Source organism: Filicampus tigris, chromosome 7 (genome assembly GCF_054856515.1).
Source record: "Filicampus tigris isolate MCC_2025a chromosome 7, RoL_Ftig_1.0, whole genome shotgun sequence".
Lineage (NCBI taxonomy): Eukaryota > Metazoa > Chordata > Actinopteri > Syngnathiformes > Syngnathidae > Filicampus > Filicampus tigris.
This window is the reverse complement of record NC_141223.1, coordinates 19,333,958-19,361,551: the sequence shown is the minus strand read 5'-3', so window position 1 is coordinate 19,361,551 and position 27,594 is coordinate 19,333,958. Positions and strand designations below refer to the sequence as shown.

Genomic DNA, 27,594 nt, shown 5'->3' with positions numbered 1-27,594 from the left:
GATTGATTATTCTCTTGTTGGCAGTCGAGTAATAAAGACGTGTTTACAGTCTGTTGTGTATTGCCACACATTTACACTTCATAATCATTCAGTAAATGCAGTAAAATTCCACACAGCAAGGTCACAGCAGAAATTCAATTTAGTTTAAAGCAACACTGCGTTATATGTCAGTTTTTGTTGATTATGGCGGTGCCATGTGGACAACAGCGGGTGTGTTTTGACAAAATTCAACCACATTTCCCATGCGTGCCAGCGCGTAGTGTCGTGAAATCCTGAGCCGTCCTTTTGGCGAAAGGAGGAAGTGAGTATGAGTGTGTGCCAGGTTATATCCCATCCTCCTTAAAGTTGCTTTGTGCCAGTAAAAACGATACAAACCCCCCCAGGGCATAGTGTACTAGTGTACTTGTAAGTCAATGTTTCATCAAAAGAGTTGTGAAGATTTTTTATTAAGGTCTATTTCTTGCCCAGTGCTGCTTTAAATCATCTTATATGATGATTCCATGAATCTATAAGAAGGTGATTTACCGTGAAAGCCTCCATGCCACGATCCCTCTTTCATACCGTGGCCTGACTTCTATTCATGAAAAGACTCTCCCCATTGCTAAGACGCACGTCATTTAGCGGTGAATATATGTCGTCCTTGCTCCTTTTCTGCCTCACTGCCCTTCTGACAGGCAGATGGGGGTAAAATAGTGCATGCCAACGTGTTATTAGTGAAAATCAGCACACTACATGTAGGTTACGTTGGCGGCTATAAAATGGCCAATGCGATCAGGACTGCTGCTTTATTAAGGTGGTTCTGGCGGCCCACACGGATAGTGGCAGATAATCTGCGCGTAATGAACAACCGTGACATTTGCATCAGACGCCGATTGATGTGCATATATAACACACACACAAATGCAAATGCACAGTATTGATCTGTATTTTAGCCGTGCAGCTCTGTGTGTTGTTGGCACACATGGACTAGTTCAAGGCCTCGTCTGTCTGACACCTGCACCAGGAGGCGGATTGATCTTTCCCCAAGCATGTGGGCGGGAAGGGACCGAAGGAAGGAAAGTCAACGAGGTTTCGGGGAGGATCCTGCTTTTTAGGACGGGGGATCCAAATTAGTGGCCTGACATGATTAAGAAGGAGGTGTGAGTAAAGATGAATGAGGTTGTAGGGGGAGGCAAAAATGACTTGCGACTGGTGAATATAATGAACTAATAGGAAGGAACAGGACAAGATGTTCCCATTGGAGGCTCAACTGGACCATTTTTTGACGAATTATTTCCTATTTTCGAGAGCTGGGCATACCGCCGATGTGACGGACCGGTCCACCTATCCGCCTATGACCGGCTCCCATTTTGTAGGCGATAAACGTGAGGAAAAAAAAAAAAAAAGGATTAAGCATAAACGGAAATTGATTTTTGCCCGTCTATGTAATCAGCGATTTTCACGTGAGGCATTGTAGGTGGGCTGTCTTTTTTTTCCCCAAAAACTTGATTAACATCAGTTTTGTAGATTTGCTGTTGTCATTCAAGCAGGACGAAAGAAAAACCATCGACAAGCTGCAGTTGTCCCACGTTTTTATTTGTTAATAATAAAAAAAATAATCTATATAAGGTGCTGCCCAACTTTCCACAGACATTCTAAGGCCAAATAAAGGCAATGAAAAATTATCTATGTTCATCTATCTATGACAGTAAGAATGTGACAGGCACAGTTAAATGCTGTTCCACTAGATGGCCATTCACACAACAGAATATGTCATTGCCTAAGTAAATTGAGATTATTATGATTATTTCAGCACATATTCTTTTTGGGACATTTTTCATGCCATATTTTGTCATGTATTTTGGCTCTATAAGGTTTGTGAAACACTGAATTAAAGCGTGTGTAATCACAGCTATGCAACATGGACTAGACGTAAATTGGCGTTAAGCAGGAGCACCAGTCTCCAGAGGCTGGCTTGGCAATCGAATCCCTCGCAGAGAAATACAAGGGCGAGGAGGCAATGTCAGACAGATGATGGGATGACATCTGATGTCAGGCTAATGCCAGGGGCGGTAAAACACAGGCTCTGTTCGAATCACTTTCTAGACACTATATAAAGTAGTAAGATTGCAATTTTTAGTGCTGGTCAAAGGTGCAGTGAGTTTAAGTTATTCCCCTATATGGCGGCCTCGGTAATGCATTTTGAAAAGGTGTGAACAATGATGATCACTCGAAAATCAAATATGTCCAATTATGCAGTGCACTGATACAAAAACATGATTTTCTGTTTCCAGCATGAGGCAAATTCATGAGTTGTGGCATGAAAAAATGAGGGGAAAAACATTTTGTGACATGTGTTACAACTGTCAGTATAACCTGACAGCAGTACATGAGTAAAATGATCTGTGAAACAATATCAGTCGTCTTTGGCCCCATCCTGCACCTCTAATTGGATTTTTAAGAAATCCCCGCACCCAAGGAAAAGCAACCAATCAGAGAGAGAAGGCGTGAGTGACAGGTTAAAATAATAGCTCAGGCAATCAGTACGTCAGACGCGGGCACACCTCCTCGGTTTCGAGCTGACCATGTTACCTTGGGCTTCGGGAGCTTCATTATGCAGAACATAGATCTCCAGAAAATAAAAAAAATGGCCAGCCCTCATTTGCCAAGCATAAGACTTGCAAACAGATGCATGAAAAGAAGGAATCGGCCTGATCCCGAGGCTAAACAAGAGTGAACATGTGAGGTGCCAGTACAGGTGGAGATATTCAAAATCAATGGAGAATCAGCAATATGCACACGAGGCAGGTTTATCACCTCTTTTTCATTTTTCAGTTGATTGTACATTAAAAAAAAAAAACTTTAATCCAATAACATTTAGTCTTTCAGTAACACTCCATTATGAATAAGATAGTCACGTTAGATGCAGTACATAGCAGCCATGGCTAACGTCGGCTTGTTGACAGTGCTAATGCTAGCTTAGTATTGCTTGCATTGCTATTTTCTTGAAGCCAAATATGTGTTTTCTTTGACTATCACCCATTCAGCCTGACACTTGTTGCTTGGCAGAATTCAGAGGGCTCAATCTTAACGACCTCACGGGTGAATTAAAAAAAAAAAAAAAATTAAAGTCAATCAGACACACATTAAGGAATTCCTACAAAAAAAATCTCAAACAAAACTTAAAGCCCTCTGCAACTAGTATCAATCACTGCAGTTACATCCAGGGGCGGAGCCATGGGTGGGCCTCGGTGTGCACAGGCCCCCCCAGATGACAGACTGCCCACCCAGTGAGATTCATGATAAAAATATATACTTTAAAATTTTTAGGAAATTATTATTAAATTCTTTTTTAATTTGTGCTTCGTTGTATTTTTTAGTTTATTGAATATTAAGAATGGCATAACTGTGGTTGTCTAAGGAAGATCTGAACTTCATGTTATTCAGTTTGTCATTTTATTTGAATATACAATGTGTCGGGACAGGATTGTGCTCAGTGAGAGAAATATTCAGGCCCACCCTGATTTTTCTAGGCCCACCCATTAGTCACGTTCTGGATCCGCCCCTGGAAATCTTCAAGAATATATATTCAAGAATGTCTAAAATGTAATGCACTATTTTTGGATTTGTCCTTGAACTGGAAAAATAAATAACTTTGCTAATTCAATTCTCCAGATTGTATTTGTTTTCATCATCAAGACAACAAACATGATTTCAATGGACGGAAAGAAAAAAATGACGCCATCTGCTGGCTCCATTGGGGCACTGCCTTTACAGCCCCAAATGTGTCAGTAGCCTGACTATTGGTTGCCCTTCTACTTTTGTTATGACCTCTAGCAAGCAAGGACAAGGTGTCAATACACCAGAAATGTTGGGGTTTTTTTTCATGAAAACGAATAAGTATTAATTTAACCGGATTAGTTAGAAGTTAGCGCCATATTAGTAACAGCTTTCAGTATGATGCAGTGCCTACACAACTGCAAAGTCCAACAGCAATAAGAAATATATTGTTAACTTCATACCTTTCTCACAGTGGCAAGCAAAACTAATCACTATTATCTTTCTAAGAAATACATCTCTTGATATCAGTCCATTCTGCAGGTGTCAAGTAATTTTTTTTTTTTTTCATGAATGAATGAGGAGGAAAACTGCAGCGTGATTTAAAAAAAAAGCAAGACATTTCTCTGCTGTGGATCTCAGCAGAGTAGACAAAATCATGGAACAATCCAATAAAAATGCCCCAAATTAGCCTTACTCTCATCAGGGTTCGGTGATGCAAGGATGGCACTGTGTTTCCTCTTCACCTCCTCAACTTTCTCCGCCAGAGACTCGATGAAACCTCGGATTTCCTCCACCTATCGGAAAAGAGACATCAATTGAGATTTAGGTCCACTCTGCACACACCGAAGCAGGAGGAGCTGCTAATTAGACTAAATTGAAGTTGTCATTGTCATATTAGGCTTAAACTGAAAGCATGTTGATGAAAAAAACACTTCTTAATGTGTGTGCCAGGATTTAAGGGAACCTTAGTTTGTGCACAAACTGAATTTGCATTTCACTCCACAGCCAATTAGTTGAAAAGCCCAATTAAAGTGTGCAAAAACTCCAATCAAATTGATATAGTCCAATTAAAAAAAAATGCCTGGTTTATTTTTTCAGTGGCAAAAAATAAAAATGAAATTATCTGTCAATGTTAATAACAGTGATGGAATTGTATGAGCGACAATAAAAGGCAAGCGCAACCTAGCGGAAAGTCTTTCCAGTATATTTTCAAATAGATCATAAAATACTACCTAGTCTCAGTCATCTTGAGTCGGATATGAATGTAGCGGATTTGAGGTAAAAAAAACTGGAAAAATGCGCGGTGGTCGGAAAAAAAAGTCAGCGCTTTGTCAAAATTGAAGATGGAAAAGATAGTCCATCCATTCCCTGAACCGCTTAATCCTCACAAGGGTTGCGGGTGGGCTGGAGCCTATCCCAACTGTCTATGGGCAGTAGGCGGGGAAACCCTGAATTGGTTGCCAGCCAATCGCAGGGCACACAGAGACAAACAGCCATTCATTCCTTGGGACGATTTAGAGTGTTAAGTGAACCTACATGTACTGTATGTTTCTGGAATGTGGGAGGAAACCGGAGTACCCGGAGAAAACCCACGCAGGCATGGGGAGAACATGCAAACCCCACACAGGAAGGCTGAAGTCTGGATACGAAGCCACGCCCTCAGCACTGCAAGGCGGACGTGCTAACCACCCCCCATGTTGCCATCTCAACACAAAATTTGTGATTACAGTGTGAACTCAAATGTCTTTCATTTTGACACGCCTAACTAACTCCCCCTTTGACTCATCATGATATCTGACAAACACCATCAGATGAGCATTATCAGTGGCGCCAGTGGACTCATCCACAGCTTGGGGAATTCACTTTATATTTTTTATTTTTGCTTCCCAAAACTTTTCTTTCCAAGAATATGTTCTTTGCAGGCTCCCTAGTTGAAACACGGCATTCTGATTAATATTGTGTGCGTGGAATATGAGTACTCAGGTAACAACCAATTATGGCTCAGCTTCAGAATACAGCTGAGTCGTGATTGGTCGTTACCCGAGCCCTGAGCAACTGTGATGTCATTTTCAGTCGACAGAAGTGACAAAATGGCCGCCCCGGAGCTAAAAACGGGTGGATTTTGCAGCTTAACTCATACTCCACAAACTTAATATTGATTAGAATGCCAAGTTTAGACTATTGAAGGCATATCGAGCATATTAATGCAAAGAATTTGTGTGTGGCGGGTGGGTTGACTTTCCCTTCAAATGAATCACCAGCCTGTACTTCAGTGTGTCTGGTTGCTGCTGCAATCTGGGAGGGTGATTTGCTTCATTTTCCGTCCTTTCCTTTTTCTTTTACCTTCAAACATTGTGTCTGTCATTTCAGTCATGCATCCTTTTGTCAATTCTGCAGTTGAGACTAGCTTCTTGAGAATACTCAAGTCCACGCCACTCAAAGTGAGCTATCTGTTGCTTTGTGTGGTGTGTGATTATGTGCTGGTTGGAGGAAGAATGAATGAATGAATCTTTGAGCTGCGGATTTTCACTGTCTACTTTTCCCTTTACAACTAACTTGGAACATGCCATTCTCGTACAATATAGGCTCTTCTCCTTACAGCTGACAAAGTGTCAGTGAAAGTTCACTGTTGCACTCTGAGTTCTGGCCTCCACATGCTGATCCAACCAAAACAGTTTTCAATTTAGGCATGTCTGCCACATGGCAAAATAAGGTGAAATAATGACATCATTGGCCATTTTATCTCACCTGTATTGAATGTATTACTACTCTCAAAATAATGTCTTGTAAATCAGCAGCACTTTATAATACCACTTCAATAACCATCATGTTGTGTGTCCATCAAAACTTGTTTCATACTCCAAAGAAATTGAAAAACTGACAGCAAAGCTGGATTAGCTACAACATATCTCAAATCGTTCTTTCCTTTTTGCAAATTGTTGCATTAGCAAAACATGCTATTATTATTGTAAACAACATTTGCAGGGGTGCACATAATTTTTTTCATGGGTTACTCACATGAGTACAGGGAGATTGACTTTGTTACTGACTAGTGGTTCAACGGATCACATAAGTCACGGTTCGGATCGGTCACGGATTTTGACTCACGGATCAGATTGTGTTTTGGATCAGCAAAAAAACAAAAAAGATCATTAGAACTTTTACTTCATTTATTATAAACACTCTTGCCCATTTAAAAAAAACAAAAAAACTCCTAATGTGAAATATGGCCATTTAGGATTTCAGAACGCAATATAAGGCAGGATACCTTGTTATTTTATACACTGTATAAGAATAAAATAAGAACAATCTTATTTTATATAGTACAGTGTATAAAATAACAAGGTATTCTGCCAGACATTTTGAGCTGAATGTTTTTTTTTAATTATTTAATGATCAAAAGTGTTTTTATAAAATAAATGCAGACAAGGTTTTACTTAATTTTTTTCTTAATGAAAAAGACCTTGCAGTGCAATTTAAGGCACCTTCCTTTACACATGGACAGCGCATTACTAAATAATCTCCACAATATTGAAAAAGAAGTTAAAAAAAAATAAACCAAGCTGTTGAACTACCAGCCAGGCACTTGTTGCTAATGATAAGAGTTGCTAGCCATTAACGCCGGAGACTCATACAAATAACTAGCGGTTTGTTAGCGTTCTAAATTAGCGACTTCGGGATGGAGTTGTGTTGTTGTAGTTGGCAAGTTGAGACGTCGAAAACGGAAGTCAAGTTAGCTGTTACGCCACCACGGAGGTCAACTTCAAAGTAAAAGTCTACTAAGGCTATTGTATTGGCATCAATGACCCAATGTATTATTTGGTACGCTTTATTTTGAAAGTAGCCTTTGCGGAGGTGGTGTGTTCGTTGCGTATGTTTGCAAAGCGCTCCCATATGCGACTTATATGAGCCATGAATGTTTTCAACTTTCTCTGCTGCTATTAAAGTGAATGCGGACTAATTACGTTGACTTAATGTGAACGAGCATTTTTTTTCACCGAGCATTCTGCGGATCATTGCAACTAGGAAAGGAGTTTTTGTAAGGCTTGAAATGTAGGAGTTTTTATTAATCTATTCTTATTATTTTTAAAGCCATATTTATTAAAAGCTCATTTACTCAATATACTATTATAACAACTCATACTATCCCAATGACATATTTATGTCTTTTCACAGAGGGTCGGAAAAAGTTTGGTACTGAATTAGTTAAATGTATTTTATTTTAAATATATACTTCTCCCATGTGCAGTTTTAAACCAAAATTGACTTTATATAAAAAAAAACACACAGATTCCATGTAATAATGGACATCAGTAACCCTGAACTTTGGATCGTCCGTGTCCATTTTACCTCACACTTGTAGTTTGTATAGCTGAAAGTCCGCACCCCTCCCGCTCAGGCCAACATGATGATACGATCAGCAGTCTGACATGAGAGCGCGTGCTTGTCTGATTGGGTTTTAACTGATTGACGGGCTAATCATCCAAGAATGACAATGCCATTCCCAGATCGACAGGCGAATTCTCCTATCATGACAGCGCCATTCCCAGTGTGTGAGCGTGTGTGTGTGCGTGTGTGTGTGTGTATGTATGTATGTATGTATGTATGTATGTATGTATGTATGTATGTATGTATGTATGTATGTATGTATGTATGTATGTATGTATGTATGTATGTATGTATGTATGTATGTATATATATATATATATATATATATATATTAATAAAATGGAGTCTCTGTTGAGTGCAAGATAAAAAAGGTCACTAAGCATTGCCCAATAAAGTAAACTACAATTCTCAAACGACTGCTTGATGAACCCCAAATGAACCCCAAAACCTCATGTATGACATATTGAAATATTAGTTGACAAAGATGAAAACGAAGGATATTTTCACTATGATTATAGTTACTTGTAGTAACTTTTGTTAAATGTAAAATGTTGTTTCAGGGAACCACTGTATTAGGGAACCACTGTATTAGTCATCTGAATATCCTGCTTTTGACATCAGCTACCACAAGCATCGCTGCTTTCACATCCTAACCAATCACGGCCCTTCACTTCCATCTCTGGCAACATGGGGGCAACATCTGGAGCAGCAGCAGATCACATCATCTCTCATGTCAGTGCTCTTCATTATTCCTGACTTTCATCTTACCACTCCAAATGTCTCCAGTCCAGCGCAACACCTGTTCCGCTTCAGGCCAGCCCACTCCACGCCGACAAGCGTGGTCGGTTGACGGATCGCGCATTTGACAGTTTCATTCGTGGCTCACCACAAATACAGTGGTGTCTTCATCTACCAGTTCAATTTGCTCAACTGAAAACACTTGTCTCGCAAATCATCTTTTCCCGTTGAAATTAATAGGAATCAGAGGTGGGTAGTAACGAGTTACATTTACTCCGTTACATTCACTTGAGTAAGTTTTGGGAAATTTTGTACTTCTAGGAGTAGTTTTAAATCACTATACTTTTTACTTTTACTAGAGTAGATTTGTGAAGAAGAAACTGTACTCTTACTCCGCTACATTAGGCTACATTGAACCCGTTACCTAAATCCCCTCCTGCAAAATCCTCAAAGAATTATTAGACCGACTCACATTGTAGTATAAGGCAATTCCAGTAAAAGAAAGACCCGGTGCAAGCAAAACTAAGCCATGTCTACCATCTAGTGATGAATGGTGAAATTACAACTTAAAAGTACCCACTCAAACCCCACTATTTGTGGAAGAAAGCGACGTAGCAAAATCGCAAATAGTGAAAATACGCATAGAATTGACACCCATTGAAATGCATTTGTTTTTGTAAATTAAAAAAATCTGCAAAAAACACTGATTAATACAGGTGTTTGCTCTTAAAAATCCTCCAAAACAAAAAACAACCCTCCGCCCGATAGAATATTGAAAAAAAAAAAAAAAAAAAAGAAGAGATTCAGCGGGTGCCGAGCCGCAACTATGTGGGGGTCCATTGTAGTAGAAGAAACAAGTTTGTAATTTCCCTCACAACCTCCCCAAAAAATTGGGGGGAGGGGGAAATTAATCACCACTCAGAATTTGGTCACATCCCGCACGCGCCACCAGTTGCACATCACTGGTGAATTTTGTTCTGAAATGTTATGTTTTGTAATGTTATTACCAGTTGAGTTACGGTTTTGTATAGATCTTTTTTTATATTCATGATGTGATAGTGGTTGGCATTAACAGGTGAATAGAGTCCCGACTGAAGGCCCAGGTAACAAATACTGTACACATAGCCCGCCACTGGTTAATATCCTGTTATCTCTTTAATTATCTGCTAATTGGATTTTTATTTCTTCAAATCTCAATATAATTGACTTGGGAAGGTCACCGGGGAGAAACCGGGCTTTTAGGTCGGCCCATAGATGTTGAATACGCAGCAAACAGCGAGCGTTTGACGGGAAGATAATGCGAGCAAGCCAGGATGAAAGCATTCCAAGCTGTCTCACTTTACAGACCACGAGTCGGTGAGTCACGGCGCGGCTCTCGTAAGACAACAAGAGCGAATTTCATTAGTGTGGGTGCGAAACAACATCAGATGTGGTCACAAAGTGCACAACCGGATGCAGAAACACAACAAACACACCGTTTCACTTCCAGGGTTTTTATGCCTTTCGCTTTCACGTGTACGGTACTTGCACTTTTGATATTTGCCAGTGCCTCATTTGCTGCACCTTAAATCCTTTCCAAGTCTTGCTAATGAAGTCACAGGAGCAAGCATGATAAATGACAATGTTTTTGTTTCGGTGCGCTGAGTAATGAGTGATTAGAAGGCTCGAGGCGGCAGCACGTCTTGCATCTGTTCACTTTACACTTGCATCATCGGTTTAGAGCGCACTTGTAGCAAGAACAGCACCCAACTGATACTGGATGCTGCTTAAGAGCTTGTCACAATATGACAAATAAAAGCTTAAATTCTAACGAGTAACATCAAGTGACTTGTCATGTCTTACATTTACAGTTGTCTTGGTTGGCTTCAATTGGGGTTTCACAAAGGGCAATAACAAAAAGAAAACAAACGGAAGTATTTGTTGTTGTGTTGTGGATTATTACATCATGTGTGGACAGAAAACATGTTTTTGGTTGGTGTAGTAGCATGCCTATTTGAGAAATTAACTATAGATCTGGAAATCCTTCATCCCGGCCTCTAATATGACATATGACTTGATTTGGTTTGTCGCATTGTCGCACATTGCTTTTTTTTTTATAGACATTTTTATTTTACATGTTCAAACACAAATACCTGTTTTTGGTCATTGTGGCAACATTTGTGAGTATATTGACAAAATAGCTAGCTACAGCTTTGGAAATCCCTTATCAAGGGTTTTAATATGACATACGGCTTGATGTGATTTGTTGCACACTGATTTGTCAATTAACACAGTAGTACATTTTCAAGCAAAAGGACATATTTGGGGTCATTGTGTCAAGAATATATTGACAAAATCACCAAAACGTTGCGATGCCAAATAAGCTTCAAATCAATTAACCTTTTTTAATGATTTTTCTCAAATTTTCAAGATTTGAAAAAAATTTACTTGGATCAAGGTGCTTCCGTGAAAGTTAAGGTCACCAGCAAAAAATGCTCAGCTGAGTGGCTATTGTCATACTATGAGTGTCATTTTATTTGATCGTCCTTCTGTGCTATTCTACTATACTCTACATTCTTTCTGTGTGTCACCCCACAAAACTTTCTCTGTACAGCTGCATATTCAATAGATATCACAATGCAAACAACCACAGAGGAATATCAAACTCCTCTGTTGCACAGAACAACTGTTCCAGCAAAGAAAGCCATGCACTTCAACATTCTGCATCATATAGTCCCCTCCAAAAGTATCGGAATGACAAGGTCAGTCCTTTGTTTTCCTTGTATACTCAAGACATTTGGATTTCAAATCAAAAGATGAATAGTTCAGAAATGCAGCTTTTATTTCCTATTATTTAAATCTAGATGTGTTAAATAAGTCAGGACAGAGGATCTTTTGTTTGAGGCCAACCACTTTTCAAGCGAGCAGAAGTATCGGAACATGCGACTGATGGGTGTTTCCTGTTGCTCAGGTGTTGCCTTTTAAGGCCTAGATACACCAATCCGACGCCGGGCGTCGGTAAGTGTTGGGGCGTCTGATTGCGCCGTCTGATTGGTGTAGCGAACACCGTCTTGAGGTGGGCGTTTCAGCATGTTGAATCGGCGTTGTGAGTCGTGACATTTGGTCACTCTGATCGGCTATTGGCGAGCGCACGGTGTCCGAACGGGAAGTGACAAATGCAAATAAACAGTGAGCACGCCTTTGCTGCCTTAATCTTCCTAAAAGTACAAGAGTGAGGGTTGACAATTCAAGTATTTCACGATACTGTGTCAAGAACGTGACGGTTTACTTCGCGTGGGAGTTCATCGTGAGCGAAGAATATAGCTGCATGCATTGTTTACATTGCCCTCGGTCAATAGCTTTCCAGTTGGCTTTTTCTAACCATGAGGAATAGTGACTACCGCCGCCGATGGTATGAAGGGCTATTACATCTCACGCATGCGTAGAAGGTACTTTAATGGTCAGCGTTGCTGTCTGTCGTTGAGGTGTATTTTTCCAGCGTGATGAGCCGAAGGCCGGCCAGACGCCACAGGGGGTAAGCATCGGTCACAGTTCGCCAACGTCGGATTGGTCTATCTCGGCCTTTACATTGATGGCTTAAATATTAGATAGTGCTTGTTTTTGACTGCCAAGCTCCACAGGGCAGGAGTAAAGGTATCGCAATCCACTTTTCGAAAAAGACTTCAAGAGAAGAAATATACTGTACCGTATTTTCCAGACTATAAGTCACTCTGGAGTACAAGTCACACCAGCCATAAAATGCATAATAAAGAAGGACAAAACATATATGTCACGCTGAACAACAGGCTGAACGGTATGCTTACATTACATTACACAACGCCCCAACTCTCCCCTCCGGAAGCCAAGTTGTCTCCGTCGCGTAACGCTAATATTAAGCTAGCAAATGTGTAAAACAAATAGGCGTATTGGGCACCACTCTGTAAACCCCGCTCCCGCCCCACCACCTGATGGTGAATAGTTACAGGGCCGGGCCGCGAACGGTATAGACTTGTATGAACACGTCCGTGGCAGAAAAAAGGTTGGGGACCACTGCTCTAAAAAAGCCATCCGGATGCTTAGTCTAGAGCACCCTCTTGCGGTTTAGTGTGAGAATAACATGTGAAAGGATATACCGGTAATAATGTGTTAATACTTTCACACATAAGTCGCTCCAGAGTATAAGTCGCACCCCTGGCCAAACTATGAAAAAATCGCGATTTATAGTCTGGAAAATACGGTACATGACATATCATAAGATGCAAAACACTCAGAGATGAGTCACAAATATTTTGGAACAATGTTTTATGGAATGATGAGCCCAAGACAAACCTCTAAGTGATGGAAGGCCAAAGTACGGAGAAAGAAAGGATCTGCTTATGATGAAAAACACATAAGCTCATTTGTCATGTAATGTCATGTCTTGGTCTTACATGGCTGCTACTGGAGTGGTTTTACTAGTCTTTGTTGATTATGTGAATCATGATGGTAGCAGCAGAATGAATTCTGAATCCTACAAAACCATGTTGAATGGTAATTTACAGAATAATGCATCCAAACTAATGAGGATGATCTTAATCGCGCAACAAGATAATGATCAAAACTGCACAGGACTTCATCAGGGTGAAAAGTGCAAGGTCTTGGATTAACTTTGTTAATCACAGGACCTAAACCCAATAGAGCATGCATTTTTACCTCCTTAAGAGTAGACAGAATGAAGAAACCCCCAGAAACCAACAAGAACTGAAAGAGACTCTAATAAAGGCCTGGAAAAGTATTTCAAATGAAGAATGCAGTCTGGTAAAGTCAATGGCTCGCAGGCTTGATGCATTCATTGCAAATAACGTTATTCCACCAAATATTAAATGTTATTCACCTGAAGTCAATTTAATAATGTATGTTCCAATACTTTTGCTGACTTGACAAGTAAGTGGCTTCAATGGGGGAGAGAGTAGAAGTTGGTCAAATTTTGTAGACGGACACGCAAACGGAAGCCCGTTTAAAAATGATAGTCGGACCAGCCTATCGGCGGTTACAATTTTTTCCGGCCAGACAAAAAGGTGGATAGACCGTAGACGGACAAAGGTTACGCCGGCTGCAGGCGGAAGGCGATAAACGGACTTTAGTAAAATGACCAGCTCTGGCAATGGCGCTGTCATAACTGTGGAGTCAACACACAACATGTAGCGCGCTACATGTAAGCGTGGTGCAGCGAGCGCCGCCTGTGTCGGGTGCCTCGCCTGCTGGTGAATGATAGCAAAGAGGGTGAAGAATTCATTATAGCCAACATCTGTGCTCCCTGTCAGCTTCGCTTCAAGTCATCAGGCGCCCTGGACCGATTTGCCTCACTAAAAGGGGCAAGAAATACCGCGTTACGCACATTCTATACATCAAGGGGAGCGCTGAATAATGATGTCGGTTGATAGACAAATAGCAACGCTCTAGTGCAGCCGTTAAACAAGCACACACCTTTAATTAGGTGCATAAGAGCTTCAGCTGAATATACAGTACAGTGGTCCCTCGCTAAATCTTGGTCGATCTACCGCAGCCCACTTTATTGCAGATTTTTTTTCGTGAACCCTATCTCCTTGTCCCTTCCGTAAATCCGCACTATTTTGTGGAACGCTGTGGTTTATAGTGATCATTTTTCTAAGTAGAGCAAACCCCCCGCCATGGCGGGTTCCAGGTTCGATATCCCACTATTTCACAGATTCTTTTTTTTATTTTTATGCAACAGAGGATGGATGGATGTTTATTTTACAATGTACATCTTTGGGGATGATTATTGTTGTATATTGTCAGAAGTTGGTCAACGGAAACGCGAAAGGAATCCCGTTTTAAATGATAGTCGGACCGACCTACAGGCGATTACTATTTGGTTTGGCTTGACAAAATGGCAGATAGAGGGGACGGCGGAAGGGTACCCAGGCTGCAGACAAAAGTTGATAAACAGACAGAGAATTTTTTGTAAAATGCCCACCTCTGGGTATTTCCATATTGCGTGTTTGACTGCTGAGATTTAGGAGTGATCTGACTTTTGATTTTTTTTAGATACTAGTCATCATTTTCCCTGTCATTTTTTTTCTTTGACTTTTGAGTGCAAACTTGAGACACTGTACAGTCTTGCTGACGTTGACGTCACACATCCCACAGTGCACTGTGCCAAATGTAAATGACGCCATTTTGGCAGAAAAACTAAATGTGCCAAGTTAATACTTTGATGCGTCAGCTACCACATAACACAGGGGTGGGCAATTCCGGCCCTCGAGGGCCGGTATCCTGCATGTTTTCTATGTCACCCTGGTGCAACCCACCTGATTCAAATGATCAGGATCGTTATCCAGCTTCTGCTTCTGCAGACCTTGCTGTTATAAGATCATTTGAATCAGGTGTGTTCCAGCAGGGTGGGATGGAAAACAGGCAGGACACTGGCCCTCGAGGGCCTGAATTGCCCAACCCTGTCATAACATGTAACCCGATTAGGTGGATGTCGTAAACAGGTTACACTCAAGTCAAGCGACATCGCATATGAGCACAAAATGTCTTTTCTGAAAAGATTGGCGACTTAACAAAAAAAGATTACATCATCTAAAATACATACATTGATGGCATTGTCAGGGCTGCAGTAATCTTCTTTGGCCCACCACTTCAAGCTTAACACACACAATCAGGGTGAGATGCTGGATGACACTCTTTCCGCCACCGTGACCTTCAATCTCGTCTACATCACTGCCTGCCGTTATTACCTCTTCCTCACGTCTAATTGCGCCGGGCCTCATTCTTCTACATCACTATCATTAGAAAAAGTCTGACGCTCAGTGGCGACCTGCCTTCTCACTTAAAGAAAGGCAACTTTATACTGAAAGTGAAATTCCAGTCAGATAGCAAGATGAACATTTCAATTTACAGGCCATCCGTCAGAGGAGCAGAAAAGGTAGAAAAGAAATGTGAGGGGACTAAAAAATGGCACCATTTAATCTTGATTGCAGCATTTATCACGGTTGTTCCAATGGAAAAAAAAAATAGGCACATGGTAAAAATGTTATATTTTGTAACCCAAGTTCAGACAGCAGTCATGTACCGTAAATGTGAATAACACAATAAACTTCACCCGTGTATAATACGCCCCCCCCAAAATTACAAATTACAAACGTAGTTTTTCTCCATTTGCTGGTATTCTTTATTATCAGAGTGAATAATATGAATGAATAACGATTCCCAACATACCAGTAAAGTGCAAATGCTTTTAAATCCAGCTTAAAAACTGTGCCTTTTTCTCTTACCGATGGTTAAGGTCTTTGTAATTATTTAAATTTTAATAAACCTTTTTTACTCTACATTGCTTTTCAATGTCTTTAACTTTGTTTGTAACTGCTTTTAAATGTTGTCCTTTTAATTACAGCATACAAAGCATACTGAATTATGTTGTGTATGAAATGCGTGTGTGCATGTATGAACTTTTTTTTTTTTTTTTTTTTTAAACCACTAAGTACTGCCCAGATACTGGTAAATATCTAATATATTGAAATATATTTTTCAATTAAAGTGTGATAAAAAAATTAAAACAACCCCAATTTTTTGTAATGTTTTAATGAGAAAAATAGCAATCTATTTTATCATACTTGATATATCCATCCATCCATCATCTACACCGCTTATCCTCACAAGGGCCGCGGGGAGTACTGGAGCCTATCCCAGCTGTCTTCAGGCATTAGGCGGGGGACACTCTGAATTGGTTGCCAGCCAATCGCAGAGCACACGCAGACAAACAAACATCCGTATTCACAATCACACCTGGGGGCAATTTAGAGTGTCCAAACAACCTACCATGCATGTATTTGGAATGTGGGAGGAACATGCAAACTCCACACAGGTAGGTCAGAGCCGGGATCGAACCCACGACCTCTGAACTGTGAGGCGGACGTGCTCACCAGTCGACCACCGTGCCTCCAGTCTAAAGCTCTCCCGACTGAATTATTTCGGCACTGCTCCTTGTTGTACAAAAGGGTAACGAAACTGGCAAAAACCACTCAACAACAATCATTATCAACTGTCTAATGAATTGCCGAAAAACCTGTTTAAGTTCTAGGTAAACCGAAAGGGTAAAGGACTATGTAAGCTGTACAGTGCCGAAACCCGGGATTGAACCAGGGACCTTCAGATCTTCAGTCTAACGCTCTCCCAACTGAGCTATTTCGGCACTGCTCTTTGTTGTACAAAATCAACTAGGGTAACAAAACTGGCAAAAACCACCGCGGCCCGGCCCTGGGGGGGAGTTGGGGCGTTGTGTAATGTAATGTAAGCATACCGTTCAGCCTGTTGTTGCCTCTATTCTATTTTTATTTTAAATTGTTCGTCATTTAAATTTTAAATGACACGTCTGTTCTTGGTGTTGGATTTTATCAAATTAATTTCCCCCAAAAAATGCGACTTATACTCCAGTGCGACTTATGTATGTTTTTCTTTCTTTATTATGCATTTTATGGCTGGTGCCACTTATAGTCAGGAAAATACGGTACAGTATATTTCTTCTCTTTAAATCTTCTTCGAACAGTGGATTGTGATACCTTTGCCCCCACCTTGTGGAACTTGGTAGTCAAAAACAAGCACTATCTAATGTTTAAGCTATCAATGTAAAGGCTGAGAGACCAAGCCGACGTTGGCCAACTGTGACCAACGCTTATCCCCTGTGGCGCCGGGCAGACTATCGGCACGCCACGTACGAAAAATACATCGCAACGACAGACAGCAACGCTGACTATTAAGTACCTTCCGCGCATGCGTGAGATGTAATAGCCCTCCATACCATCGGCGGTGGTGGTCACTATTCCTCATGGTTAGAAAAATCCATCCAGAACGTAAACAATATATTTTCGCTCACGATGAACTCCCACGTGAAGTAAACCCTCACGTTCTTGACACAGTATCGGGAAATACTTGAATTGTCAACCCTCGCTCTCGTACTTGTAAGAAGATTAAGGCAGCAAAGGCTGTTTATCTGTTTATCCGCATTTGTCACTTCCCGTTCGTGCCCCGTGCGCTGATTCGTTAGCTAACAGCCAATCAGAGTGACCAAATGTCACGACTCACGACGCCGATTCCCACATGCTGAAACGCCCACCAGACGCCTCCTGACGAGGTCCGATGTTATGAGAGTGTTCGCTACATCAATCAGACAATCAGATGCCCCGAGTCAACGCAAACATATTTTTTTCAAGAATATGTTCTAACAAGGCAATATGATTAATATAAAATATGAGTTAAGCAGCAAAATCCACCCGTTTAGCCATCTCAGGGGGCGGCCATTTCGTCACTTCTGTCGACTGAAAATTACATCACAGATCCTCAAGGGCTCAGATAACGACCAATCGGCTCACCTGTTTTCTGAAGCTGAGATATGTTGGTCGTTATCCAAGCCCTGAGGGTGTGTGATGTCATTTTCAGTCGACAGAAGTAACAAAATGGCCGCCCCCAGAGATGGCTAAAAACGGATAGATTTTGTTGCTTAACTCATATTCCACAAACAGTGGTATAACGTACTTGAGACTCAGCTCCTCTCTTGGCTACTGAGTAGGGCAGTAATATTAGTCATTCATTGCTTAGCATAAAGAAAATATGACTGCCTGTTATATCTCGCTGCTGTCAATAAGCACTCAATACAGATTACAGCTGCTTTGAAGATGCAAGATGAGTGTGTTATTGTGCGTTGTTTCTCTTGTTTGTCATCCCTCAATCCTCCCTCATACGGAATGCATGAGTTGGGAAACAGCAATTTGGCGTTAGGCGCTTCCAAAGGCGGGCAGATTGCTTGCCTTGTTGTCCGTTTGTACGCTCACATGCTGTGTTTGGAGTCACACGCTGCAATGCAACATGTTTTGTAAGTCAGCCTCACGCAACACCAACATTAAAAATATGTTTTGTGCAAGGACAGAATTTCTTTAACTACCTGCAGAGGACTAAATATTAGAAACACCTCTTAGCATGATTCAGTGTCATATATTACACTGAAAACCCCAATAATAGACGCATTCTTAATTTAAGACATCTGGCATACAGTGTCAATGTGCAGGTGTTCCTAACAAAATGTCCAGTGACTGACTGAACGTTGTGCATGCATGTTAGCACTTAAAGCACAAAGGTCAGACAATGCCTCTGGTGACTCTGTTCACGTGACACACACGCACACACCTACAAACACACAATCCTCACACACACTCAGTTTGCATGACCTGATACTGGCATGAACAACCTCAAAACCAAAATCTATTTCTGTTTGCAGTCATGTATGATTAAAGGGGCCCATTAAATTGTGCACATGTTTTTTTTGGCTTGTTTTGTGATGGAGGCACCTGCAGATGACACTGTGGCTTTGAAAATTCAAGTATTTATTGTCCCATGTGCTTTCATGTTTCCCAACCAGGCATGGACAACCACCTTTGTAGCTGCCTTTGCAATGGGGATTTCATAACTTCAAAGTTCAAAACCTTTATAGACACAATGCCCAATCACCAGACCGCGGCCTGGTACGGTAGTACTGGTGACATTTTCAGAAATAGGCAGAGAACCAAATGTTTACTTGGAAGTAGGGCTGGGACATTATGGAAAAAAATATAATCGTGATTATTTTGAATGATATTGAAATCACGATTAATAAAACAATTATTCATCCGTTTCAAAACTTAGTATTTAGTCACCTACTAAAAGTCCACTCCTCAAAACGACCAATATAGCCGCATGCCCGGCCATTCCTGAGAGTTAAACAGTTTATTCTTGAACACTGCTCTTTTTGAGCTTTGTCTTTTTGTTTTGTTTACAAAATGACCTTGGAAAATATCAGGCAAAATTCAGCACTTGCCTTGTAGTTTTGAACACATTCAAGCAGTGAATAAGCATCTGCCTTATCTTTTTATTTATTTGTGTCTTATTTTGTTGTTTTATTTTTATTTTTAAAAGTTTAGGGATTTACTGTGTTAACCTGCAAACTCAGGCAGGGGCGGAGCATAGGTATCAGCACAGAGGGGGTGGAGCATTCTCGGTGGGCCCTTAAGAAAGTCACTTTACCCCGGTACCGGGCTGCGAGACGCTTTCGACTGTGCCGCGGCACCCCCAACCTCGCCAGTGTTCATAATAGTTGCTTTTCTGTAAATGTTTTTAAATTCGTGAGAAGCCAAAATTGAAATTACGATTCAATTTCGATGAATAGCCCAGCCCTATTTGAAAATGTTCTTCAGTTCCTTGTAAAGCGATATAGGAAAAACATCATTATTATCATTGTTTGAAAGGACAGTGTGTAGGATGTTTTGATTTGTCAATGCTCATTCATTTGAAAAAAACATTAGTAATTTCAATAACATGCAAAAAATATGCTGTTTAACATCAACGTAGTTATTTTCATGTAATCGTATGTGAAATAATCTGTAATTATATTACATGGGGTGCACCTCCCCTATAGTAGGCTGCCATGTTTGGCTGCCATCTTTTTGCTACGGATACCCGAAGGAGACAAATTTAGCGAACATAGTTACTCAGCGGCAACACAACAGCAAGTGTAACAAATGCAATGCACTTACTTCATCACTTGAGGTAATACTAGAAGTCGTTTGTGATAACATTTGGCCTGCACCTCTTATGAAGAAAATGGTGGTCGGCTTGCGACGTGGGGTCTCTCTGAAGCACCACAGTGCGTGGGCTTCAAAATGCACGCGCATGGTACTTAGGTCATTGCATTCGATGAGTTCACCGCTAGATGGCACTACATTCTACACAATGTTCCTTTAATTTATCACTGCATCGGTGTGCGGGACTTCCAGAGGCCCAACTAATTGTATACAAGCAATTCAAGTCCATTGCAGTATGTCCCCTTTATACTCTAATTGAAGGGATGGCATCTAAAATACAATACAGCAGAAACAGGGCTTGGGAAAAGATGACATAGTGAACTAATAACACAGTAAAAGCTTCTTAATCTGTCTTGTTTGAGTTGAATTTGCGCTGCCTGTTCACAGTGGGAATCGCATATAGCCAGCCATTAAAAAGAGATTACAGAGCACAACTTACAGTAGGTCTCAGAGAAAAATGGCGCACAATGAAATCATCCTGTACGCGACTGATGAGTCACGGCAGGTTTCATGTCCCTCCGGAGAGGAGATGTGATTTTATACCGGAATGAGCTGCTCCCCCAATGCCCTAAACCCCATTTCTGAAGCCATTGCAACGTTCAATTCATGTTCATGACACGCATGCACGACACAAGAAAAAACACTCCCGGATGCAAACATACTTTACATGCACTTACTGTCATGTGGAAGGAGGAACTGCTGAAGCCGACGATGCTGCTATTGACCAATCAATAATCACTTGGAAATCAAATCAAATAATCCACCAGCAACAAGGCCGATTACAATAAATCATACCAAGTGTCGCCATGAAAGGAGAAAGGCACAAGGTTGATTACAGACGTGAAGGCTATTTACAAGTTACTATGGTGAGACCGCCAAAGTCAAATAGTCCTCACAGCATGCAAGGGTCCCAACTGTCTGGTTGATCTGTGCAGTGTGAGCAAAACAATTAGCTACTGTAATGTATGTATTTTATATTTGATTTATAGGCTGTATTGTATTACCTGTAAAATGACACGATTCTGTATTTTATGAATGAACGAGTGTATTCTACAATGATGCTCCGGAGGCCTCTCAGTGAAAGGTGCTACATAGATCCAGTCTGGTGCATAAACACAAGTCGGATTGTGCATGTTACCTCTGTGTACTCACTTAAAAATAAAGTGAGTCAAAAGAAATACTGCTACTTGAGCGCACCACAAGTTATAAAATGAAACTATAACAGGACAACTGATATACTGTACATGCCGCGCTACGGAGCTCGAAATTAAGTGCTTGCCAGGTGGCTCACGGGGCCGCCTCCTTCGCCACCCGAGAGGAGCATAATTTGAAGTCAGCTAAAAATGTTGTAACCTGTGTTTACCTTGAAGTATCACATTGCTCATCACAGCTGAAATGGCTCTTACCCGGAACGTATGTATATGTCAGGCTGGTGAAGTGGTATCGGTGTGCGGTATTGGTGCATTTTTATAAGAGCGAGCACCATACAGACAGACGTACAGTATCGGCACTGACACCGGTATCAGTATCAGTATCAGTGCAATGCAGACTAAGCACAGGATGGCCAGAGTTGAGATTAAAATCTGGGACATGATTTTACCAAGCAGATGGTGACGTGAATACAATTGTGTTGTACTGTACTAAAAAACACATTTCAATGCTAGCAAGATTTATAAACCGCGACTTGGTGACAGTATCGTTCTGCAAACTCTCCATTATGTGATTGTCAAGCGTCTTCAAATTAGTTATACTTTCGAAGATGATTTTTATTTTACAAGGGTAAGGTACCTTAAAGGTGCACTCTGTAGGATTTTGCCCCGAAATGTCTTTACAATAGCCTTTTCATTTGGCCATTTATGACTCACACATCTTATGAATAGCAGATTAACACTGTTATGCTGTTCGCAATGGGCATTCTTGTAAGCCTCTAGAAAATAATTTTCAGACTGGAATTGGGTTCGAATTTCCTGCTCTGATGTGACGTCATGGACGTGCTCGTCGTTGTCACACAGGATTGCGACCAGAAACTATTATTATTATTATTATTATTACACAGTTTCTCAGTGGAGGTCAAAAGGAAAACAAAACAATGTAAAACAATGTAAACAAATGAAGATTGAAACTTGCTAGTGACCGACGCCGGGCAAGGACTCGGGTAAACATCAGTTTCGCATTTGAGCAGTGGAGAGTGCTGAGATCGGACTTTGGCTTGAAAAGCGATGCAAAAATGGCTTTCTTTCTACTCCAAAGGTATGAAATGTGTTGTGTTGTTTTCAATTAGCAGTTACCTCAAGCTTGCCCACTTTTCCATCCAAACAGGGGGTGAAAGTGGACGGCAAAATTTAGCATGAATGGAATGCTAATAATAGCTGAAATTGAAAAGTATGATGTTATGAATAAAAAACGTTCCATTACGCGACATTCCATTCAGGCAAAATGTCGCCCTATTTTCCTCGGTAACCAGAGCATGTTGTAGCTACAGCATGCTAGCGGAATACAAACATCATTATGCTGTATATCACTGAGCAATGAATGATTTTTTTTTCCATAATAGTCATTTGTTACGACGATTCCAGCCTCTGTGTTGAGTCTCAGTCGTGCTCATACGAGAACATGAAATCGTGCACGCAAAGAGAGAGAGTGTGCAATTTCATTTTCCGCCCGCAGGTGGCATTTAGCGATTAGAAACTCAAAATCCTGCGGAGTGCAGCATTAAACATACAATAGCTTGTTGTTTGGTGATGGTCAAAGTTTGAGCTTAGACTGCATGAATTCACTCCACGTTATATCCTATTGAAAAAAAATAATAATCTGAAACATTGCTTTGATTGCCAAGGATTCAACGAGAATCGCTGCGTTCGCCGTTGGAAATTATGTTCATGAAATGCAAGTTATTATTGAATTTATAGGAAAGGAAAAATAGGACAAAACTGTGTAAAGGACAAATGACAAAGTGAAAAACGACAAAAAAGAAAATCACCTGCTCAAAGAATTCATCCATGAATCCTTTGTCCATCCCCACGGCCACTTCGTCTTCCTCCTCCGTCGTCTCCTTCCCCTGTGAACAACAATAACGCAAACCATGTTCAAATTCATCTCACTTGAATTAAGGTGTGATTCACTAAAATGTGTATGTTGAAAGGAGAAACCTTAGAATGAATCTCACATCCCCACCAATCAAGTCATTACAAACAAGAACCTTCAACTAACAAATGACAACAGGCCTGTTGCTCTAGCAACTGTGGTCATGAAGTCCTTTGAACGCCTCATGCTGAAGCACCTAAAGAACATCGCTGGACCCCCCGCAGTTTGCATACCGGGCAAACATTTCGGTGCATGACGCAGTCAAGATGGAGCACCTCGATGGCACAGGGACCCACGCGAGGATCCTTTTTTGTGGAATTCAGCTCTGCGTTCAACACCATCACCCCGGAACTCCTTTCCTCCACACTTCTCCAGCTCAGTGTGTCTCCCGCCATCTGCCAGTGGAACCACCACTTCCAGACAGGCAGGACACAACAGGTGAGGCTGGGGGGGGACAACATCATCGACGCGCACCGTCAGCACTGGCGCCCCTCAAGGACGCGTCCTCTCGCCGCTGCTCTTCTCCCTCTACATGAACGGCTGCACCTCAATGCATCCGGCTATCTAACTCCTGAAGTTTGCAGTCGAAACCACAGTCATCGGCCTCATCAAAGACGTTGACGAGTCTGCATACCGACAGACCAATACCCAATACAACCTGGAGCTGAACACCCTCAAGACTGCAGAGATGATTGTGACCTACAGGAAGCATCCTTTGGCCACAGCTGCCCTTCATATTGTCCCTGCCCTGTGTCAACCGCCGAGACCTTCAAGTTCCTGGGAATCACAGTCTCTCAGGGCCTGAAATGGGATGCCAACATCAACTCCATTCTGAACAAAGCCCAGCAAAGGATGTTCTTCCTGAGGCTGCTGAGGAAGCACGGCCTGCCACAGGCAAGTGTTAAGACACTTCTACACAGCAGTCATCCAATCAATCCCGTGTTCCTCCATCACAGTCTGGTTTGGTGCCGCCAAAAAAGGAAAAAAAAAAAAAATCAAACCGCATCGGACAATTAGGACTGAGGAAAAAAAATCATCTGTACCTCCCTACCCACTCTTTTTTTTTGCTCATATAAAAAAAACGATATATATATCGGTCACGACAATGGAGCCCGCTTCATGAATAATGCTGACTTTCAAATTGCGCAATGTCTTGCCTCGCTGCAGTTGTGTAAAATCATGTAGATCAAGTCTTTGCCGAGCAAGTCCTAAAACTGATGATTCAATTCTGACTGGAGGCAGGTCGTGTTACTCAAATCCGTATCGCCACCACCTTATTTTGGAGCTGTGCTGCTTGCAAGAGAAGCTGCTTTTGGAACAGAAGCATTAGCGGGAAGAGGAGAAGACCATCTAGACACTCCCATGAGGAATTGAGCAGCAGTTGTGTGTTCTTCCTCCACACTGAGAGAAAAGGCAGCTTTGGTCTGCCTTTGCTTTGAGTGTTGAGAAGGAGGACGAGGAGGAGGGATGATCGAGCAGGGAGCCCCCGGAAAGCCCTAACCGACAACCCTGCCCCCCCCCCCACATCGAAGCCGGCGCTCCTGCTGAGCCTCAAAGAGGCTGGACGAGGACATCACAGCGCTGCACTCCTGACTCCGCCTCGGGTATTTGGCTTTACTGACCGCACGCTCTCAGCACACATGCTCACAAAGCCACTGACACATATTGTGCATTATTTTTCCATAGGCAATCTATGAGGTCTGGAGCTCAACTTTTTTTCACGGTTTGACAGATGTTTGCAATATGTGTAATTGAACAGAGAGATGATTTGATTAGGCATATGTCAATAGATGGATCTATACAGTACATTATGTCCATCCATCCATTATCCAATCCACTTATCCTCACAAGGGTCCCAGCAGTCTTCGAGCAGGAGGCGGGGTACACCCTGAACTGGTTGCCTATGCATCGTGTGTGTTTGAATGTTTCCATTTAATGTATGGGAATGGATGTTTATGTGACGGAACGGACAGTTGCTTGGAGCAGCAGCAACTTGTGAAGTTGTGGGTGACAGTGTTTCACTTATGTGATTTTGTATTGATTTTCAGTAGACTGGAAAAGCGTTTCAGTCGTGTGTTTCATGTTTCCACGCGCTCATACGCATTTTCCTCCTTTTATGCTTCCATATTCAAGCTTCCTGCGTCTTTGCGTTCAAGCCAAAGCGAGACGCCTCCTGCATTAGACATGACTCAAATCTGTGTCAGCCGCGGAGAGTGCAAGCAGATTTAATATCATAACACAGCAAAAGTAGCATTCATTATGTATGTTTGCCCACTCACACACACACACGCGCGCGCACACACACACACACACACACACAGTCAGATATTCAGATAATGAATTGTTTTCTGCAGAAGGCAAGCAAAAGATACAGTATAAGGAATACCGGTACACAGAGCTGGGAAATTTACTCAAAATTGAGCGTCCGTTATTCGTCATCAGTCTGCAGCGAGGGTACCCTTCCGTCGTCCGTCATTCGCCTTGTTTTCCGGGGGGGGAATAAACAGTAAACGTCTATAGGCCGGTCCGCCTCTATTTTTAAAAGAGTGTCCATCGGTGAGTCCAACTAAACTTTCACTCGCACAATCCCTCACTGACTTGTTTTTAGCAATTAAAGGGAGACTTCACATATGTACGCCATTTGCAGCAATAAAAATTTTTTATATTGTCTAAAAAAAATGTATTTTTTTTTCATATGCTTTTAATAACTAAAAATGATTTAAAAAATAATATGGCTGGCCGCAATAAAGACGTCACTAGAAAACCATCACGTGTGTCAACGTTGGACTTTGTTTTTGTTTTTGTTTTTTAGCAGGGTTGTGTCTTTCTTGTTGTCCAATCTGTCTATTTTACAGCACTGAGTTTGCACACGTTACGTCTCATTGGCTTATTATTATTCATTATGTTTCTACGAAATTGAAATATAACAGCATAGATTTTTCCAAGCTAAATTAACTAATTACTCAATCAAGCCACACATGTAAAATTAATGAAGCCTTCCTTTAAGCTAGCGGGGATTTCTAAAGCAAAGTTGTGTGGTTGTTTTCAATACACAACGTGTAATACTCTTTGGTTTATGTTTAGTTTGACAGTAAAATTCAACTAGTGGTGTCAATAAACCGCTTTTAAAAAAAAAAAAAAAAAGACTTGTTCACTATCTGTTGCTTATTGTGAAGTGAGTGGAGTTTGTTTCCGCTCACTTCACAATAAACGAGTGAAAGCAAAAAAATAATAATAATCCGAGCAATGACTAGTAGCTCAAGAAACATGTGAAACGGATCACTCTTCAGTAAAGGCACTACTATATTTGTTTGTCTGGTCAAGAAAGAACTAAAATGATGACTCCAGTAATCCAACGAAAACATTTTACTCAGCCTTTAAGGCCGTATTGCGTGTATTTGTGATTTTACAAGTTACAATTTCATAATACGCTTCCCGCTACCCACTTTTGAGAACCATGCTAGTATGTTTTTCAAGAAAACACAGAGAGCAAATCTGAGCCAAGTTGAATAAGATGCGAGACAAGGCCTGCCTGGAGCGAGGGGGCTTCAGCAGCAAAATACAGTACAAGATGAGGAAGAATCATGTGGGTGGCACAAGAAATCAAGCATAGCAGCATCCAGCCAGTGTGTGCGTGTGTGTGTGTATGTGTTTGTCCTCTCCCTGACAATCCCCCTCAAAGTCCTCCTGTCTTAATCGTTTTTTCGCTCTCCATCCTCCAGATTTGATCTCCTCTGGAGAAGGATTAGAGCACCAGGCCCACACAGCATGGATGTGCGCACCTCCTCCTTCTCCTTTTTTGCTGCTCCTCAACACCATATAAACATTCCCTCACTCCTTAAGAATTGAATGTTATTCAACTCAAGATCTCCATCCGTCCATTTTCTGGAACATTTGTCTACATTAGGCCATTGATTGAGGTGGATTCTATCCCAGTTAAACCTGGACTGGTCTTTTTCTAACAACATGATATATATTTGAAGACAAGCATAGACAGGCATATGGACCAGGGCTTTGAGATGGCAGTGCTGGGACGGCCCCTTTAGAGCGCCCCGTTCGAGGACTGGTATTTGAGTGACAGTTGACAGCTCAGCAGGTTTCAGCACATTCGGCGGACACGCCCACAGCGTTTGAAAGCTGAGAGAACAGAGTGATTTTTCAACATTTTTGAGGCTACTTATTATGTTTGGCAATTTATTTAACCATTCAAATACCCAGGGCTGCTAACAAGACTCTTCTCTTAAGTGTC

At 41.4% G+C, this 27,594-nt stretch overlaps 1 protein-coding gene and 1 non-coding gene across 5 annotated transcripts in view; both read right to left on the bottom strand.

The window, feature by feature from the left end:
* The window catches only part of stx1a (syntaxin 1A (brain)), a 69,643-nt gene that overhangs the window by 33,557 nt on the left and 8,492 nt on the right, over window positions 1–27,594 (bottom strand). For all 4 annotated transcript variants that reach the window (XR_015087572.1, XM_086036652.1, XM_086036655.1 and 1 more), the window contains exons 2-3: window positions 23,242–23,319; window positions 4,235–4,334 (exon numbers count right to left, since the gene is read on the bottom strand). Coding sequence is in view for 3 of the 4 variants with exons in the window: in XM_086036652.1 (XP_085892778.1) it covers window positions 4,235–4,334; window positions 23,242–23,319 (178 nt within the window). In the remaining variant the exon portion in view is untranslated. The remainder of the gene's footprint in view (window positions 1–4,234; window positions 4,335–23,241; window positions 23,320–27,594) is intronic.
* On the bottom strand, window positions 16,771–16,843 carry trnaf-gaa (transfer RNA phenylalanine (anticodon GAA)). The gene has a single exon. It is a non-coding gene; the product is annotated as a tRNA-Phe (tRNA).